This window comes from Thamnophis elegans, chromosome 15 (assembly GCF_009769535.1).
Source record: "Thamnophis elegans isolate rThaEle1 chromosome 15, rThaEle1.pri, whole genome shotgun sequence".
NCBI classification, from domain to species: Eukaryota; Metazoa; Chordata; class Lepidosauria; order Squamata; family Colubridae; genus Thamnophis; species Thamnophis elegans.
Window position 1 is genome coordinate 4,544,652 of NC_045555.1, and position 20,118 is coordinate 4,564,769.

The 20,118-nt window shown below is 49.3% G+C and overlaps 1 protein-coding gene across 1 annotated transcript in view; it reads right to left on the reverse strand.

Annotated features, from left to right (window-relative positions):
• AGRN (agrin) overlaps positions 1-19,355 on the reverse strand; it is a 99,279-nt gene extending 79,924 nt beyond the window's left edge. The window contains exons 1-5 of the mRNA XM_032232197.1: positions 19,271-19,355; positions 16,696-16,920; positions 14,193-14,417; positions 12,748-12,954; positions 3,031-3,252 (exon numbers count right to left, since the gene is read on the reverse strand). Coding sequence (XP_032088088.1) covers positions 3,031-3,252; positions 12,748-12,954; positions 14,193-14,417; positions 16,696-16,920; positions 19,271-19,355 — 964 coding nt within the window. The remainder of the gene's footprint in view (positions 1-3,030; positions 3,253-12,747; positions 12,955-14,192; positions 14,418-16,695; positions 16,921-19,270) is intronic.
• Between the last annotated feature and the right edge of the window lie 763 nt (positions 19,356-20,118).

Consider the following 20,118-nt stretch of genomic DNA (forward strand, 5'->3'; position numbering starts at 1 on the left):
CCGTCAATTGGAGAGATATGTTTAATTTTCGCACACCAGGGAGCAGGGGGGGGGGCAGCCAGTGCGGCTTGCTGAAGCGAGGGAGTTCCCCAAATTTCCAGCCATTATTTCCCCTCCCCCCGCCCCAGCTTTCAGTGGCAAGGACAGAAATGAGCGAGAACGAAGCTTTGATTCTCGAGTGTTTCAAGAATGGAGCCTTTAGGATGGTTCGCTTTTTAAGATGGGTTGGAAAGGAAGGAAGGAAGCAAGGGAGGAAGGAGAGAGGGAAAAAAAGAAAAAGAAAGAAAGAGACAGGTAGAGAAGGAAGGGAGGAAAAAAGAAAGAAAGCGAAAGAAAGAGGTAGAGAAGGAAGGAAGGAGAGAGAAAGAAGAAAGGAGAGAAAGAAAGAAAGAAGGGGGAGGAAAAGAGGGAAAAAAAGAACAAAAGAAGGAAGATGAAGAGAAGGAAGGAGGGAGGAAGGAGTGAAGGAAGGAAGGAGGGAGGAAGAGAGAAAGGAAGGAGGGAGGGGGAAAGGAGAGAAAGAAAAGGACGAGAAAGGGAGAGAAAAAGAAAGAATGAAAGAAAGAAAAAAGAAAGATGAAGGGAAGGCAGGAAGGGGAGAGGGGGGAGAAAGGAAGGAGGGAAGGAAGGAAGATGAAGGGAAGGGAGGGAGGAGGGAGGGAGGGGGGAAGGAAGATGAAGAAAAGGATGGAAGGAAGGAGGAAGAGAGAAAGGAAGGAGGGAGAAAGGAGAGAAAGAAAAGAGAGAGGAAGGCAGAGAAAAAGAAAGAAAGAAAGAAGAAAGATGAAGGGAAGGCAGGAAGGAGAGAGGGGGGAGAAAGGAAGGAGGGAAGGAAGGAAGATGAAGGAAGGGAGGAGGGAGGAAGGAAGATGAAGAAAAGGATGGAAGGAAGGAGGGAGGGAGAAAGGAGGGAGGTAGGGAGGAGGGAGGCAGGAAGGAAGATGAAGGAAAGGAAGAAAGGAGGTAGGGAGGAAGATGAAGGAAAAGAAGGAAGGAAAGGAAGAAGGAAGATGAAGGAAAGGAAGGAAGGAAGATGAAGGAAAAGAAGGAAAGAGGGAGGGAGCAAGGAAGATAAAGAAAAAGAAGTAAGATAAAGAAAAGGAAGTAAGATAAAGAAAAGAAAGCAAGGAAGGAAGATAAAGAAAAGGAAGGAAGGAAGATGAAGGGAAGGAAGAGAAGGAGGGAAGGAGGGAGGAAGGCCAGAGTTAGAGTTTAAAAATTACTATCTACAGGACGGGAGAGAGCAAAGAATTCCTCTCCCGTTCAAGCTGTCCATTCCGGCTCCCGAGGCAATTCACAACAACAACAGGACTATGAAGTGCCATAAACTGATCAGAGTATTCAAAAGAAACCACTAAAAACAAATCCCAGCCATTTGAAAGCACAGCCGAGCGTTAGGCAGGAGTTTTTAAAACCCCTTCGGCCACCTGCTAAAAGCAAGCGCGGCTAACTTCCCCTCCGGCGGGCGGTATGGGATGCGTTCGCATTTTATTTTATTTTTTTAAAAAACCCCAAAAGAAATCCCCAAATTCCGACGCACCAAATCGTCTGACTTGACAAGTTGTGGAGAGCGGCTGCGTTCTGGTGGAGCCGTAATTCCCCACCCCCACCCCGGGCAAGCCTCGAACCCTCCACTCCTCCTCCTTTCAACAGGGAGACATGCGAAGGACAGCCAAGGGAGAAATCAGCCCCAGCGCCCTGAAGGAAGCAGCGGGTTTCTAGTCCTCAAGACAGGCTCGGCACAAAGACAGGGGAGGAGGATTGCCGCATGCCAAATTAACCCACCTTCTCCGGGGAAGCCCCCACGTCCTCCTCTGAGCAGGCAGGGGAACAAGAAACCGAAATGAACCTTATCTCGTCCTTATCTCTGGGGTCTCGGCTTGCCCCATAACCTCGCTGGCTGTCCCGTGGCCCCCAAATAAATTGAATTCAAGACTGTAAGCTCCTTAGATAGCAGGGGACTTTTTTTTGGCGCTCAACTTCCCGAGCTAATTGCTTACGCATCCATCTCGAGGTTGTAATTCAGCCGGTGGGACCGAGCGACCTCGATTGCCGGCGCTCGGTTTAATCTCTCGTAATAATTTTTTTCAAGCGGAGGTTTTACGCGGCTGCCAGAGAAGGCCTGGAGCTAGGCTAGGAGAGGTGGTGAGAGGGGATTTGAAACTGGGGCTTTGGGGTCCAGAGGTTACTCGAGCCAAGGTGGCGCAGTGGTTAAATACAGCACTGCAGGCTACTTCAGCTGACTGCAGTTCTGCAGTTCGGCTGTTCAAATCTCACCGGCTCAGGGTTGACTCAGCCTTCCATCCTTCCGAGGTGGGTAAAATGAGGACCTGGATTGTTGTTGGGGGCGATATGCCGACTCTGTAAACCGCTTAGAGAGGGCTGAAAGCCCTATGAAGCGGTATATAAGTCTAACTGCTATTGCTATTAAGCTCCCCCTGGCAGCACCAGAGGCCTGACCCAATGGGTTGTTAATTTGGCTTAACCGTATCCCAGCTGCTTTTTTAGACTGCAGCGGTCCTCAAAACAGTTTGGGATGTGTTGTGGCCCGCCAGAGGAACTGTCAGCAGATTCGGACAGTGAGGAGGTTGGGGAGGAAAATGGGCCAGTCCTGGAGTCTGGGGAAGGCTCTGATGAGGGCTCTGTCTCGGAGACAGAGAGGGGGGCCAGAGGCATCTGCCAGTTATCAGCTGCCTTCGGAGTCAAACATCAGTGAGGCAGAAGAACAACTGGAGCCTGTTCCCAGTGTGCACATGTACAGAGTTGCCAGACGAAGGGAACAGCTAAAGAACAGGGGTCGACATGGGAGTAAGGCCAGTATTGGACGATGAATGGCCCCTCCCAGAGAGAATAAAAGAGGAGCGACAGGGGAGTGGAGTATGCAGGAGACCATTTGTTCGCTTAATTGATTCGGGACTCTCCGAGACTCCTTGCCAAGTTTTGCAGAGATCGTCCTGGCAGCTCTCCAAGCCAGATAAGGTTCTATTTTCCATTTCTATTTCAGGCAACAGGGGATCTAACCACACTCACCACAGGGGCCCTTGTGTTTCACGCGGATCTCCTTCCGGAGGGCGCACGCCATGGCATCCAACTCGCAAGGGTTGCTGTAGGTGAGGTTGTCGCTGCCGCAGACCGGATCGTAGATGCTGTGGCACACTTGCTGGCACTCGCAAACCGCCTCCTGGTTCTTCACCACGCAGGTGGCCCCGAACTGGCACTCGACGCTCAAACAGGGACTCGGCTTGCCAAGATCTGCATCGGAAAAGCAGGTAGAGTGGTTAGAGAAAGGCGGGGGACACCCTATTCAAGCTGGAAAGAGTCCTCCACCTCCATCTCTCGCCGACAATTTAGGTGAAATGACCAGGAATCGAGGCATTTTTGCGGACCGCTCTATTACCCAAACGGGGGGAGACACATCTCAAGGCAAGTATTGAGGCCTGCCGGCGGTGGCGGAAAGAGGTGGGAAGAACAAAAGCACCTGGGGATGAGAACAGGGGGAAACTGAGGCAGGGGAGTGAAAGTCTGCAATTATTTGGCCTGCGGATCTCGGTGCAACGCAATGCCAAGGGGCTCAAAGGAAGGACGCAGAAAGCAGGCCAGGAGGGAGCATTTCACAGAGGGAGGGAGAGAGGGAAGCAGGAGAGGAAGAGGAAGGTGGGGGAGAACACAGAGAGACAGGAGGAGCAGGGGGAAGCAGCCATCATTCTCCCAAAGTCCGTCGTTTCATGCGAGGCCCCGCCAGGATGTGCAAACGAAAGCAATCTTAAAAGAAGATTCCAGCGCCTCGGGACAACAACGGGACAGGACGAGGGCATCTCAAAACTCACTGGGTTTTCATGGCAGGGAAGCCAGCTCCCTGCAGGTAGAAAGCCAGCCTGTCAGAGAGATAGCAAGCACATCTCCTTTTCTTAACTAGAAGGTTTTCTCTGGGATTTAATCGCAGCCGGCCAGCTGCTCTTAAACACCTCGAGGAAAAAAAAGAAAAATGAGATATCTAGTCTCTAAGTAGCCAAACACCTTGCATGGCTAAGCATTCTCCCGTCTCCTCACTTCAGCCAGTCACCAATCCTGTGGCTCAAAAGTGGGTTTCTTCATTAATTTTACTTTTTTTTAATCAATCGATCAGAACAGAGTTGGAAGGGACCTCGGAGGTCTTCTAGTCCAGCCCACCCGTTCAAGCAGGAGACCCGATGCCGTTCCTGACAGATGGCCATCCAGTCTCTTCTTAAAAGCCTCCAGTGACGGAGCACTCGCAACTTCTCGAGGCGAGCTGTTCAATCAAACCATCAGAATAGAGTTGGAAGGGGCCTCGGAGGTCATCCAATCCAACCCCCCCTTGCTCGAGCAAGGAAGCCCTATACCATTTCCGACAGATGGCGGCGTCAGGCCTGCAGCCGTTTTTCTTTTCTTTTCAATCTTTGGCCTGCCACACTTTCTATTATTCTACTAGGCATGTTCTATCGTGAGGAAATGCGAGGGGGGGGGATTGTAAGGAGTGAGATGGCTATGTAGCCATGACAAAAAATTCTTCCTAGAAAGCCAAGGTCATCCTTTGTCTCTGCACCTGACCGGAACTGGATGGGTGGAACTGTCAGCATGGCATTGGAAGATTGGACTATGTGATGGACTTGTGGGTGTGGGGGAAAAGATCTTGAACTTTCAACTAGGTGGAAAAAAACAGGGAAGCTTTCAGATTTGAGTTTTCCCAAATGTGCCAACAGGTCTCTCTTAATCAATTGGAACTTTGAGCAATACTTTGCCTTGGATTCTGATTTACTTTTGGATGCTATTTGGAACCCTGAGGGGCAGTCCATTCTCTTCTTAAAAACCTCCTGTGCTGGAGGCAAGCTATTCCACTGGTCAATTGTCCTCCCTGTTAGGAAATTTCTCCTTAATTTCAGGTTGCTTCTCTCCTTGATTAGTTTCCATCCATTGTTTTTTTGTCTTGCCTGCTGGTGCTTTGGAGAATCGATTAGCCCCCTCTTCTTATTCACCAAAGCATCTGTAGGCAGGACAAGAAACCAGGGATCGAAATGAACGGTGCAGGCAATCCTCGACTTACAACAGTTCGTTGTAAGTTATAACGCCGCCGAAAAAAAATTGACTTAAGGACCGTCTGTGACACTTATGACCACTGCGACGTGATCGCATGATCCAAAATTATTTTCATTTTTTTTCATTTATACTTTATTTGTATGCCGCCCTTTTCCCTGGGGGGACTCAGGGCGGCTCACAGAGGCTTGGCAACAGGCTCACACTTGTGACGGTCGCAGTATCCCTGGGTGGCGCGATCCGCTTTTGCGACCTTCCGACAAGCAAAGTCAACGGGGAATCCAGATTCACTTAGCAACATAACAAATGCAAGGATTCACTTAACCGGCGTGGCGAGGGAGGGGAAACTCAAATGGGGCAAACTCAACTTAACCAACATTTCTTCACTCAGCAACATAAATTTTGGGCTCGATGGCGGTCGTAATTCAAGAACTACCTGTATTCATGCAACAGGCTTCACCAGACCAGTGAAAAGAGGCAATGGTATGTGTCCCCAACCTCCTTAGATTAGGCTTAACCTTGGGACAATTTCCCCTCCTCTGTCTTATATCATCCCATTTCTCAAGTGTGATGCCACCCGAGCCCAGAAGATGAGATAATTCAGCCCCCAAGCTCAAAATGCTGTAGGAATGCATCGTGGGTGTTCAGGAGAAGGCTTCAGCCTTTGTGACCCCTACAAAGGAGAAGAAAATCCCGACCACCAGCTCTCATGCCATCTGGGCATCGTGTTGCGGCCCGCCAGCTGCCAGCGGAGATGGCTGCAGAGTCAGACAGTGAGGAGGTTGGGGAGGAACCTGGGCCAGTCCTGGAGTCTGGGGAAGGCTCTGACGAGGGCTCTGTGTCGGAGGCAGAGAGGGGGCCAGAGCCGTATGCCAGTTATCAGCTGCCTTCGGAGTCGGAGATCAGCAGGCAGAAGAACAGCTGGAGCCCGTTCCCAGTGTGCGCATGCGCAGAGTGGCCAAACGAAGGGAAGAGCTAAAGAACAGGGATCGACTTGGGAGTAAGGCCACAGGTGGACGGTGAATGGCCCCTCCCAGAGGGAATAAAAGGAGCAAAAAGGGAGTGGAGCTTGCAGGAGACCATTAGTTCACTTCATTGGTTCCTTACTCCCCAAGGCTCCATGTCAAGTTCTGCATATATCGGCCTGGCAGCTCTCCAAGCCAGATAAGGTCTGTGACCGTAAATCCTCCCTCAAAAGGGGAAATGGAGTTTGCAGGAGACCATGAGTTCGCTTATTATTGTGAAGATTCACTTATCTGAGTTCGGGCCTCATACAGATTTCTTGCCAGGTATTCATTTGGGACTAGAAGCTTTTGACCTGACAAGTATCCAAGGACTGATAAGGTCTGTTTTTACAATTTAACCCTGAAAGGCTAATTGCAAGGGACTTTTTTTGGATGGGAACGCCAGGAATTCGCATTAACCAAATAAAAAGGGTGGGGGTTTTTTTGGGCAAGGGGTCTGCCTCGTGGTTCTGTTAAGCCTGGGTCAGAACACATCGACGGGCAAGGGAAAAGCTTGCAAAAGGCTTTGAAAGCAAGAGGGGAAAACGGGATTTCCTCCCCCCCCATCCCCTCCCTCTGCAAAACGCAGGGAAACAAGCGATGCCAAGAGGAAGCGAAGGCTGAGGGGAGAAGCGAACCTCGCAGGAGAATTCTCCGGGTGGATTGATCTGGAGAACTGGGCAGGCGCACTTCCTTTCTCCGAACAGGAAACACTAGAAGACACAAGACAACAGAAAGAAAGAGAGAAAGAGGAAGGAGAGAGGAGGAAGGAGAGAAAGAAAGGAGGAGGGGAGGGAACGGAGAGAGAGAGAGAGAGAGACAGACACAGCGATGGACTGCTTCCCCCAAGTTTCCAGGCACACCCCAATTTAATTTCCCCTGGCAGAGAATTGGCATTTTCTTTTCAAAAAAGGCGTCCAGCTTTCCTTGGCAGCTTCGTTTGAACATCTGTCAATTCCATGCAGATATTTTGTCTGTCAATTCCATGCAGATATTTTGTCTGTCAATTCCATGTAGATGTTTTGTCTGGCGCCTCCTTCTCCGCCAGCGTTCTTTCTCGGGCGCTTCTCCTCTGATCTTTCTCCTCGGATGACATGCCCCCACCCATTCGCCCCTGGCAATGGGCCACAGCCGCTCCATCCCATGTGCTTCGCCGCTGCCCATTCGCCGAAGGAGAATTCGTTCTGGGTTTTTCTCACCGGCTCAAGGTTGACTCAGCCTTCCATCCTTCCAAGGTGGGTGAAATGAGGACCCAGACTGTGGGGGCGATATACTGACCGCTTAGAGAGGGCTGAAAGCCCTATGAAGCGGTATATAAGTCTAACTGCTATTGCTATTGCTATTTTCGCCGCCTGGGGCAGTTAGCTGCCAACCAATCGCTTAGCTGCCAATGCCGGCAGCCATAAGCCGCGGTGCGATCAATCCCTTTGGATAAAGATGGCCAGGGGTTAAATGCTACCAGTTAGGGACAATTGTCATTGGTTCCGCGAAGCGGTAGTAAAAAGACGAAACTTCCGACGATTGCGCGGATAAGCTGTGAGCTGCGCAATCATCAGAAGCTATTTTCCCCCACTTTTTAAAGCATTTTTCCCCTACCAGTTCGAACAAATAGGCAGGAAAAAAATGCTTTAAAAAGGGGGGGAACTTCTGATGATCGTGCAGATCAATTGTGAGCCGCACAATCGTCGGAAGCTTCACCCCCCCCGCTTTTTAAAGCATTTTTTTTCCTGCCGGTTCTCTCGAAAAGGTACCATATTTTTCAGAGTATAAGACGCAACTTTTTTCCTCGAAAAAGAGGCTGAAAATCTGGGTGCGTCTTATACACTGAATACAGCACTTTTTCTGCCTCCCGAAGCTCTGCCCCTTCACCAAAATGGCGGTGCATAGCCTTAGGGAGGCTTTCAGAGAGCTCCTGGGGGCTGGGAGGGCAGAAATGAGCAAAATATTGGGCCGTTTTTGCCCCCCAGCCCCCAGCAGCACTCTATAAGCCTCCATAAGGCTATGCATGCATTTTTTTTGACAAAAAAACGGGCCCGTTTTTGTGAAAAATGGGCTGTTTTTTGCTCGCCCCCCCCAGATCATTCTGCAAGTCCCCCCCCCAAGGCTATTCATGCCTTTTTGGGGGGGGGGGAAACGGGCCCATTGTCACGAATAACAGGTTGTTTTGGGGAGGTTTGCAGAGTGCTTTTTTTTTTTTTTTGCTTTTGGAAAGCTCTTTAACTGATTGATGAGAATTACATTGATCAAGTCCTGTGCCAGCAGAAACACCTACCTATCTACTGTATTTCTCTCTCTCTCTCTTTCTATCTCTCTCTCTCTCTAGCCCTCTACCTACCTACCTACTATCTATCTATCTATCTATCTATCTATCTATCTATCTATCTATCTATCATCTATCTATCTATCTATCTATCTATCTATCTATCTATCTATCATCTTTCTCTCTCTATCCCTTTATCTACCTACCTAACTACTCTCTCTCTCTCCCCCTACCTACCTACTGTATTTCTCTCTCTTTCTCTTCCTATCTATCCCTCTATCTACCTATCTACTTTCTTAAAAATTTGCCTCTTCAAAACCTTGATGCGTCTTATACTCCAGTGCGTCTTATACTCTGAAAAATACGGTAGTAAAAATGCTTTAAAAATTTAAAAATGTTGTCCACGCCCACCCTGTTCCACGACCCCCACCACCACCAAGCCACACCCACCCAAGCCCCTTACTGTCCCTCCCCTCCGCTCTTCCCTTCCTGTTCTTTATCAGAGAGGCACGATCAGGTACAGGAGAGTTTCCACCCACTCTCCCACTCCTTCTCCTAAACCCCACGCATCAACGCTGCGATTGGCCGCACCGTGGCTTACGGCTGCCAGCATTGGCAGCTAGGCAATGGGTTGGCGGCTAACTGTCCCAGCTGGCGAAAAACCCAGGACGAACCTTCCGTCAGCGAATGGGCAGAGATGAAAGACGTGGGACGGAGGGGCTGTGGCCCATTGCCGAGCGCGAATGGGTGGGGGGGGTGTCATCCGAGGAGAAAAGTCAAACGAGAATCACCTGGTGGAGAAGAGGCGCGGCCAAGGGTATGAGATCAAAGGTCCTAGACTAATGATGGCAAACCTTTTTGACACTGAGAGCCCAAACTCAAAGATCAGCTGGCTGGCGTGCACATACCTGTTTTTTGGCCGTTTTGGGGGTGGTTTTCGGGTCATTTTCAGGCTGTTTTTGGCCTGAAAAACAGCCTGAAAATGAACGACAAACAGCCAGAAAACATACCAGAAAATGGACAGTTTTTCGGGGTGTTTTCAGCCCATTTTTTGGCTGTTTTCAGGCCATTTTCTAATGCCCCAGTGCCCACTAAGATCAGCTGGCTGACGTGCACCAGAAAGCAGAAGAGCAACTGGCAACGGCACGTGTGCCGAGAGAGAGGGCTCGGTGTGCCACCTCTGGCCCGCATGCCATAGCTTCCCCATCATGGTCCTAAACCCTGAAGGGGCAGGTTTAAAACCAGGGTTTTAAACCCACCCTCCCCAAAACTAGCATTTGGAAACTGCCGAAGCGAGAATAGAAGCAGCCCTTCTGTAATAAATACTCTGGCGAGGAGACCGTTCGTGAAATCAAACCTGCAATTGTTTCGTGTCTCCCATCGAAGAATCTCAGGGCGATTTGGAAGATTAAAAGATGTATCGTGGTGGAAAAATTACTGGAGAATTATTTGCCTCGATGCAAATGTTTGACTGTTTTCAGTGTGAGTGTGTTTGCAGTGTGATGTGTAATCCGCTTTGCTTCTGCACGCCAGACAGGCAAGATTAATTTTCTTCTTCCTTTCGCACCCGACTTTTTTTTTTTTTAAGTCAGCCAGAAAAACAAGAGTTTTTATCTTTCTTTCTCTTTTTTTCCTGGATGCTCCTCAGAGAGATAATATCATATCTTCTCCCCTGTGAATGTTCAGAGGAGGTGGAAAAACGTATTACTATGGTTTAGCTACTGGATTTTAATTCAGTTACTGATTTAACTCGTTTTGTGGGTTCGCATCACACACACACACACACACACACACACACACACACACACAACACCACGGACTTAAATCCCCAGCAGGCAGGCCTCACCAGGGTTAACAAGTAATCAAATCTGCATGTTGTAGAAATGAAGTTGCTAACTCTCCTTTTGACATGGTTGCGAATCGAGTCCCTATTAAACGAAAGCATCTTTGGCAATTGATTTTTTCCAGCATGGAATTTCCTTCAGACACACGTTCCTGTAGATAGTCCTCAACTTACACAGCAACAATGGAGCCCAACATCTCTGTTGCTAAGCGAAACATTTTGCGGTTCTTAACAGCAATAGCCCTTAGATCAGGGGTCAGCAAACTGCGGCTCTGGAGCCGCATGTGGCTCTTTCCTCCCTCTGCTGTGGCTCCCTCACCGGTTGGCGCCACAATTTTGAGAGGAGCTTCCAGTGGTGGGTGGGGAGGGAGAAGCATAGTGCACCAGGAGAAGACTCTATGGCAAGGGGAGGGTTTTCCAGTTGTCTCCACCAATTGATAGGGCTTCCGGTTAGGACAGGTAGAGGAAAAAGTACGCCGTGCTAGGAGGAGACTCTATGGTGAGGGAACCGGACTTCCACTTGGCTCCAGAATTGATAGAGCTTTCGGTTAGGACAGGTAGAGGAAAAAGTATGCCGTGCTAGGAGGAGACTCTATGGTGGGGGAACTGAACTTCCGGTCAGCAGCTCCAGAATTGAAAAGGGGGCTTCCGGTTAGGACCTTTGTGGCTCCCGGTGTTTTCTTTTCTGTGGGAAACGGGTCCAAGTGGCTCTTTGAGTGTTTAAGTTTGCCGACCCCTGCCTTAGACTTATATACTGCTTCGCCGTGCTTTTACAGCCCTCTTTAAGCGGCTTTACAGAGTCAGTTTTACGGCTCCTAACAATCTGAGTCCTCATTTTACCGACCTGGAAAGGATGGAAGGTTGAGTCAACCTTGAGTCTGGTGAGATTCGGCCAAATTGCAGTCAGCAGAAGAAGCCTGAAGTACTGCACTCTAACCACTGCGCCACCTTGGCTCTTAAATTAGTCACACTAACTTAAGTGAATCTGGATTCCCCCTCTGACCTTGCTGGTCAGAGGGTCACAAAAGGGGATCATCACATGACACACACCCCCGGGACCGTCATAAATATGAGTCAGCGGCCACACGTCCGAATTTTAATCCTGTGACCATGGAAGAATGCTACAACGTTCCCAAGTGTGAAAAACAGCTGTAAGTCACTTTTTCCCGATGCCATCGTAAGCCGAGGTGGCGCAGTGGTTAAATGCAGCACTGCAGGCTACTTCAGCTGACTGCAGTTCTGCAGTTCAGCGGTTCAAATCTCACCGGCTCAGGGTTGACTCAGCCTTCCATCCTTCCGAGGTGGGTAAAATGAGGACCCGGATTGTTGTTGGGGGCAATATGCTGACTCTGTAAACCGCTTAGAGAGGGCTGAAAGCCCTATGAAGCGGTATATAAGTCTAACTGCTATGGCTACTGCTACTTTGAACGGTCATTAAATAAGTCGAGGACTCCTTGTATAAAGAAAATCCAGATTCCTTGGTCCCGGGAGTCTGCAGTTAAAAATTCCATGCGGGAAAAAGAGATGTGATGAACGGGCTAACGATTTGCAATTTATTTATTCATGTCGTTGTGGGTATTTATTTATAGGGGGAAAACGTCCAGAACAAATGTAATTTCTAATGTTGGGATTTTCCCCCTTACCAGAGTGAGCCCCCTTGTGGAGTACTGTGAAGTCGTTACCATGGCAATTCCACTAATGCTGCACAGTAGAAGCCGTTTTACGACAGTACAGTAGAAGCCATTTTTAAGGCACAACAGGCTGTATCTTAACAGAACATAGGCCCCGAGGGGTGTTAGGACTGTCTTGCCCCCACAGTATTTGTTTCCAGAGAGTAAGTCATCTGTGTACCAAGTTTGGTTGAAATTGCGCGAGGCGTTCCAGAGTTAGGCTGGAACACACACACGCAAACACACACACATTTTTATATATATATAGATGTTCGTATTGGTCACGGATTTGTAAATGGGCAAAAGTTAACGGGAAAGGGGACATAAAATAAACAGGACAAATTGAACCAGCTGGATATCCTCTTTGTTCCCTTCCCGTGTTTGGCCCAATGAGCTGCCTGTTCTGAGCTTGTTAGGGAAAGCATGACCTTGCCTTGCGTGCCTCCACTTCTGACCTCCACAGATTGAAGCCCAGGGAGAAAAGGCACCGCCAAGATTCAGACCCTGCAAACTAAGAAAGATTTGGAGAATGGAAAGGTATGTGTTAAAAGGAGCCCGCCCTCGATGGTGCAAGAGGTTAGCGTGGGATGCCCAAGCCGTTGGCAGGAGGAAGGAGTCAGCAAGCAGGTAAGACAGGAACGAGAGAGAGAGAGAGATGGAGAGATGAAAAGATGGAGGATGGACAGGACTGAACACTCTTCTCCGAAATCCCCCGCGAGGACAAAAGGATGACGAACAGAGACAGAAGCCACGGGAGGAGAGCAGGGAACGAAGTACCGAGAGGAAGGAAGGGAGCAGGACAGGTTGCGTTTCATCCCGAGGGGGGGGCGGGGATTCAGACTTACCTCTGTCGGCTGCGCCCACTGGATGGAGACAGAGAAATGGGTGCGTTTTGGGTCCCCGTCCGGCCTCACTTACCACAAGGTCCGCGGTGCTTGACTGGAATGGCGGCTTTCTGCTGGCACTCCGCCTTCTGGCGCTCGCAGTCGTTGTAGTAGGTCCGGCTATCCCTGCCGCAGAGGGGCTGGTAGGCGCCGTCGCAGATGACTCGTTCGCAGGAGCAGCGGGCGAGGCCCCGGCGGATCAGGCACACGGCGTTGAAACGGCACTCGTCCCGGCATCTGTCTGGAGACGGCAAGGGGAGAAGGGAGCGTCCGTCTCAGTGGTCCCAAAAAGGCAGGAGGGGTGTATGGAGGGGGAGAGGGAAAGAGAACTAGGCTAAAAGCCAGCAGACAGGGATTTCTAGTTCTGTGTTAGGTATGAAAGCCAGCTGGGTAACTTTGGGTCAATCACTAGGAGACAATGAGTTCCGGTCCCACCCTAGGCATGAAACTTGGCTGGGTGACTTTGGGTCAATCACTGGGAAATGGTGAGTTCTAGTCCCACTTTAGCATGAAAGTGGGCTGGGTGACTTTGGGTCAATCACTGGGAGATGGTGAGTTCTAGTTCCACCTTAGGCATGAAACCTGGCTGGGTAACTTTGGGTCAATTACTAGGAAACAATCAGTTCTATTCCCACCCTAGGCAGGAAACTTGGCTGGGTGACTTTGGGTCAATCACCAGGAGACAGTGAGTTCTAGTCCCACTTTAGTATGAAAGTTGGCTGGGTGACTTTGGGTCAATCACTAGGAGACAATGAGTTTTAGTTCCACCTTAGGAATGAAACTTGGCTGGGTGACTTTGGGTCAATCACCAAGAGATGGTGAGTTCTAGTTCTATCTTAGGCATGAAACTTGGCTGGGTGACTTTGAGCCAATCACCAGGAGACAGTGAGTTCTAGTCCCACTTTAGCATGAAAGTTGGCTGGGTGATTTTGGATCAATCACCAGGAGAAGGTAAGTTCTAGTTCCACTTTAGGCATGAAACTTGGCTGGGTGACTTTGAGCCAATCACCAGGAGACGGAATTCTAGTCCCACCTTAGACATGAAAGCTGGGTCAGTGACTTTGTCCCAATTGCTTGGAGATGGTGAGTTCTAGTCCCACTTTAGGCATGAAACCTGGCTGGGTGACTTTGAGCCAATCACCAGGAGACTGTGAGTTCTAGTCCCACCTTAGACATGAAAGCTGGGTCAGTGACTTTGTCCCAATTGCTTGGAGATGATGAATTCTAGTTCCAACTTAGGCATAGAACCTGGCTTTGTGATTTTGGGTCAATCACCAGGAGACGGAGCGTTCGAGTCCTATCTTAGGGATAAAAGCCAGTTAGGTGACTTTGGGCCAGTTCTTCTCTTTCAGTTCCCACCTCACAGGGTGATTATTGTAGGGAAAATAGGAGAAGTAAGGAATGTTAGTTATCTCCACCCCGTTGAGTCGTTTATAAAAATGAAAAAGGAGAGATCAAAATAATGAAACAAAAACTTACCTTGAACTTGGCACTGTCCTGAACGCAACTTCTGGATCTCGATGCCCCGGATGGCGCCCGTCCTATGTAAGACGCACTCGTTCCCGTATGTGACCCCGTCATCCCCACACACTGGCTCCTTTTTCAGGGGACAGCTTTCAGGCCTGGGCAGCAATTCGGCTCGTCGCGAACGAGGGCTGACCCGGCAAACTCTATTCATGTCGTTGTGGGTGTTTTTGCAAGGGTCTGCAGAGTGGGGTGGGTTGGGGGGAAGAAGAACGACTGTCAACCCTGAATCTGACCTGACCAAAGCCATTTTGGAAGCTTCAGCATTGCCATGCCGGAGCTGAGGGATAGAGAAGGGGATTTGAGATAGCTGGGATTTGGTAGCCAAAACAAAATGCTTTCTCTCGGGAACCAAGGTCATTTTCACACCTGGTCAGAGGAAGGAGGAGCGATGTCACCAGGCAACCAGATAGCGCCATGATCGGACCATGTGACTGATTGTTTTGAGAAAGTGACAAACATTTACTTTTAATTAGGTGAAAACCGCGGGAAGGACGGTCGTAAAACGGGGCAGTTCAGAAATGCTTAGCCATTCGCTGAACAACTGTGGCAAGGATGGTTGCAAAACAGGGCGGGGTCAGAAATGCCTCACTTAGCAACGGAAGTTTTGAGCTCTGCTGTGGCCGTAAATCGGGGGCCACCTGTATGGATTGATGCGGAGTTCCTTGCGAGCAAATGAGTGTGAACAGCTGGGATTAAAAAGAGCCCAGCCAGAATTTGACCTCTCGGATCTCGGCTTAATCAGATCATCTTCGTTTCAATGCTTGGATAGAGTTATCAGAAAGCGAAAAAACGCCAGCCTGCAGATCATCTGGATACAGGAACTGGCTAATCCCCTTCTCAGCTTCTCCGCAGGGGCGTTTTCAACACCTCCCCGGCTGATAATACCAAGAGAAGCGGAAGACTTGAGGCTCCCTTAATAACTGAAATGCAAAAATGTATGTTTGGTCCTTCTCCCCCCACCCAAAAATGCAGCACCACGCGGAACACCTAGATCTCGGAATCAGCCCAAGAGGGACAATAGATTAACATGTCGCCATGGAGACCGAAGAACCATGTGTGTGCGTGTGTCTCTGTTTTGGGGGGGGGGGGGAACAGGAAACAAATCACACCTTAACCCCTGAAGACAACATGCAGAGAGAGATCAGAGGCGTGTGCTCAGATTCCTGTGGGCTTTTGCAGAAGAAAGAAAGAAAGAAAGAAAGAAAGAAAGAAAGAAAGAAAGAAAGAAAGAAAGAAAGAGGAAGGGGGGAGGGAGGGAGGGAGGAAGGACAAAAAGTGGGAGGGAAGAAAGGAAATTCCTACAATATATATATATTCATGAATAGGAAAGAAGGAAGGAAGGAAGGAAGGAAGGAAGGAAGGAAAGGAAGGGAGGGAAACAAACAAATAAAGCCCCAAAATATGTGTGTGTGTGTGTGTGTATGTATGTATGTGTGTTTGTGTGTGTGTGTGTGTGTGTGTGTATATATATATTTGTGTGTGTGTGTGTGTGTTGTATTTGTGCTGATAGATAGATAAATAAATAAATAAATAAATAAATAAATAAATAAATAAATAAATAAATGTTTAGAGTTACAACCCCCGGTATGCTGAAATATGGGAGGAATTTTACTGCTTCCATTCTCTGTCCTTTGGCTCGTCACAAGAGACCATCCAGACAGAAAGCCCAATATTTTACTGTTGCCTTTGTTACATTTTTGTAGTATTTGTGCTGATTTATTTTTGCCTGCCAGTGGCCGGTGGAGCTGGCGGCAGACTCAGACAGTGAGGAGGTTGGGGAGGAAGATGGGCCAGTCCTGGAGTCTGGGGAAGGCTCTGACGAGGGCTCTGTGTCAGAGGCAGAGAGGGGGCCAGGGCCGTCTGACAGTTATCAGCTGCTTCGGAGTCGGAGATCAATGGGGCAGAAGAATGGCTGGAGCCTGTTCCCAGTGTGCGCATGCGCAGAGCTGCCAGGAAAAGGGAACAGCTAAGAAACAAGGACCAACTTGGGAGTAAAGGCACAGGTGGATGGTGAATGGCCCCTCCCAGAGGGGATAAAAGAGGAGCCAAAGGGGAGGGGAGTTTGCAGGAGGCCATTAGTTCAATTCATTCGGGTGAAGATCCGTCCCTGACTTCTTGCCAAGCAATTGCTGTTACAGCTTGGCGTTTAGAAGACATCGGCTTGGCAGCTCTCCAAGCCTGAAAAGGTTTGTAGTTGTGAAATCTCATGAAAGATTGTCAGCCGGGACTTTGCTGGAGAGGAATTCCCTTTAACGTAAATAAAAGGGGTTTTATCGAGATGAGTTTTTGGGAAGGTTAGAAGAGCCACTTGAAATGTGAGGACAAAGTCCTAACAGCTTCTTCATTGTGCTTTGAATGGGCTTACCACTCCCCCACACACTGGCAAAGTTACCCAGAGAGGTGATGAAACGTCCACCAAAATCAGAGACCCGCCCGCGGCAGACGGGATTCTTACCACAGGGCCCGTCAAACTTCTTGAAGATGTTCTCCTGCTTGTCGCAAGCGTGTCGGTTCAGGTGGCACTCGCTGCGGTAGTCCTTGCCGTCGCTGCCGCACACGGTGTTTTCGGGCAGGCCGCTACAAAAGGACATGCAGATGCATTTGGCCGACTGCCCATCCGTGGACCGTACGCAGGTGCTGCCGAAGCTGCAAACCACCTCCGTACAGGGGTCTTTCGAACCTGGAGAAGAGGGGAAGAAGAGTCAATCCTTTGGGCAGGGGTGAAATCCAGCAGGTTCTGACAGGTTCTGGACAACCGGTAGCGGAAATTTTGAGTCGTTCGGAGAACCAGCAAATACCACCTCTGGCTGGCCCCGCCCCGTCTATTCTCTGTCTCCTGAGTGCTAGTTGATCAGGAGGAAATGGGGATTTTGCAGTAACCTTCCCCTGGAGTGGGGAGGGAATGGAGATTTTGCAGTATCCTTCCCCTGGAGTGGGGAGGGAATGGGGATTTTGCAGTATCCTTCCCCTGGAGTGGGGAGGGAATGGAGATTTTGCAATATCCTTCCCCTGGAGTGGGGAGGGAATGGGGATTTTGCAGTATCCTTCCCCTGGAGTGGGGAGGGAATGGGGATTTTGCAATGTCCTTCCACTGGAGTGGGGTGGAAATTGAGATTTTGCAGTATCCTTCCCCTGGAGTGGGGAGGGAATGGGGATTTTGCAATATCCTTCTCCCTGGAGTAGGGAGGGAATGGAGATTTTCCAATGTCCTTGTGCTGGAGTGGGGTGGAAATTGAGATTTTGCAGTATCCTTCCCCTGGAGTGGGGAGAGAATGGGGATTTTGCAATATCCTTCCCCTGGAGTGGGGTGGAAATTGAGATTTTGCAATGTTCTTCTGCTGCAGTGGGGAGGGAATGGAGATTTTGCAATATCCTTCCCCTGGAGTGGGGTGGAAATTGAGATTTTGCAGTATCCTTCCCCTGGAATGGGGAGGGAATGGAGACTTTGCAGTATCCTTCCCTGGAATGTGGAGGGAATGGGGATTTTGTAATATCCTTCCCCTGGAGGGGGGGAGGGAATGGGGATTTTTCAATATTCCACTGCCATGCCCACCAAGCCATGCCACACTCACTAAGCCATGCCCACAGGTAGTAAAAAAAAATGAATTTCACCACGGTCTTTGGGATAACCATGACCTGGAGGACTGAGAATCTCTACAAACATTTAGCTATGCAATTTGGGATGAAGACCCTTGGAAGGGTGTGGCAGGACCAATAGATTTCCCGAGGGGAAAAAAATGGCAAAATTGTCATTGCCTGCAAGCCATCTTTTCTTTTGGACTTCTTTTGGCCTGCCAAACTTTCTGCTGTCTACTTTCTATTGTGTGGGAAAATGTGATGGGGGAGTTATACGGGGTTGGGTGATATGTAGCCATAACAACATTCTTCTTAGAAAGTCAAGGTCATCTTTGTCTCTGTACCTGACCGGAACTGGATAGGTGGAATCTGTCCGTGACATTGAAAGATTGGACCATGTGATGGACTTGGGGGGAGGGGGGGTTGGGCAGGATCTTGAACTTTCAACTGGGTGGGGAAAACCGGGAAGCTTTCAGATTCGGGTTTCCCCAGATGTGCCAACGAGACGCCTCTAATAAATTGGAACTTTGACGAAACACAAGCCCTGGAGTTTTATTTCATTGGGGGTGTTTTTTGGAACCCTGACATGACTACAAGCACAATTTACACCACTTAGGTGACCCTGGGGACACAGACAAACCTTCAAGTGGCCTCAACGACCCTCTAAAAGGATGCAAATGACCAGCTGTCTGCAAGGAATACACCGTATTTTTTGGAGTACAAGCCGCACTCCACTCTCCTAAAAATGGGTGAAAATTTCGGTGCGTCTTATAGACCAAATGCGTGTTAGGCCTGCAGCCATCTTTTCTTTTGGATCTTTAGCATGCCACACTTTCTATTATTCTACTACGCATTTTCTATGGTGGGAAAATGGGAGGAGAGATCACACGGAGTTGGGTGATATGTAGCCATAACAACATTCTTTCTAGAAAGCCAAGGTCTTTGTCCTTTGTCTCAGTACCTCTGCACCTGACCGGAACTGGATGGGTGGAAGCTGCCAGCGCGGCAGTGGGAGATTGGACCATGGGATGGACTTGTGGGTGTTGAGGCCAGGATCTTGAACTTTCAACTGAGTGGGAAAACGGGAAGCCTTCAGATTCGGGTTTTCCCAGGTGCGCCAACATGGCTCTCTTAATCAATTGAGGAATCTTTTGCCTCGGACTCTGGTTTATTTTTGGATGCAATTTGCAACCCTGACAATACGGGTCTGTTTGGGGGCTCCTGAATCCTCCAGGAGCCAATGCTGGGTAATGAAATGTCTGCAAGAAAACAACTGAGCTCAGGGAGACCAAGGACCCCACAGTCCAGTGGTAGATTTTGGGAGGTACGGCCCGGTATGGGCATACCAGTAGTAGCCAGGAGCAGTGGCCACCGTACCGGTACGGTGGCTCGTTTGGTCCACCCGCCTTCCTGCTTTCCATGGCTGTTTATAACACGACCGTCCCATTGCTCACGCATGCACAGCGTGCGGTGCCTGCGCGACCTCCGCCGAGAAGCTGGGTGCTGCAGAGCGGTGGCGTGCGCATTGCCCGTGCCCATTTAGGATACCCGGCCCCATGCGCAGTGTACATGCTGCACCGGTATCCAGAACCCACCACTGCCACAATCCTCCTCCTCCTCCTCCAAACTTTGCTCTCTTGTAGCATTGATGATGTTACCTAGTTGGGTCATGAAACGTCTGGAAGCAATCCACCAAATTCAGAGGACGCTGTACTTTCCACAAAAATTTTTTGCCACACTAAAAAGCCTCAAACATTTGAAGCACGCCCCCGGAATTATTAAGTTTCCTTGACATGGAAACTCTGGGGATTGTTTGCTCCATCGAGTTCATCAAGCCAAGAGTGGAATGAGAGTGGAATGGCAACAAGGAGATGGCCTTAATGTGCCTATAAGCAAAATGTAATTAGAGACAGACATTAAGAGGCTGCCGGCTGTTTCTAAGATGGGGACAGTGTCTTATTTATAAGGTCCTTTATTTATTTAATTACCTCCCTCCTTCATTAGACATTTCCCCCACCCACCCACCCAAGCCCATAACCCATTGTTAATTATTTTCAATAAATCAGGATGACACATCCCTCTCTCTGTGTCTCTTTCTCTCTTTTTTTCTCTTCCTCTCTCTGTCCCTGCTGCCTTCTCTCTTTCTCTGTTTCTGTTTCTTTCTTTCTTTCTCTCCCCCTTTCTCCCTCTTTCTTTTTGTTTCTCTTTCTTTCTCTCTCTCCTTTCTTTTTTTCTTTCGCTGTTTCTCTCCCTCCCTTTCTCCCTTTCTTTCTCTAGCTGTTTCTCACTCTCACTCCCTCTT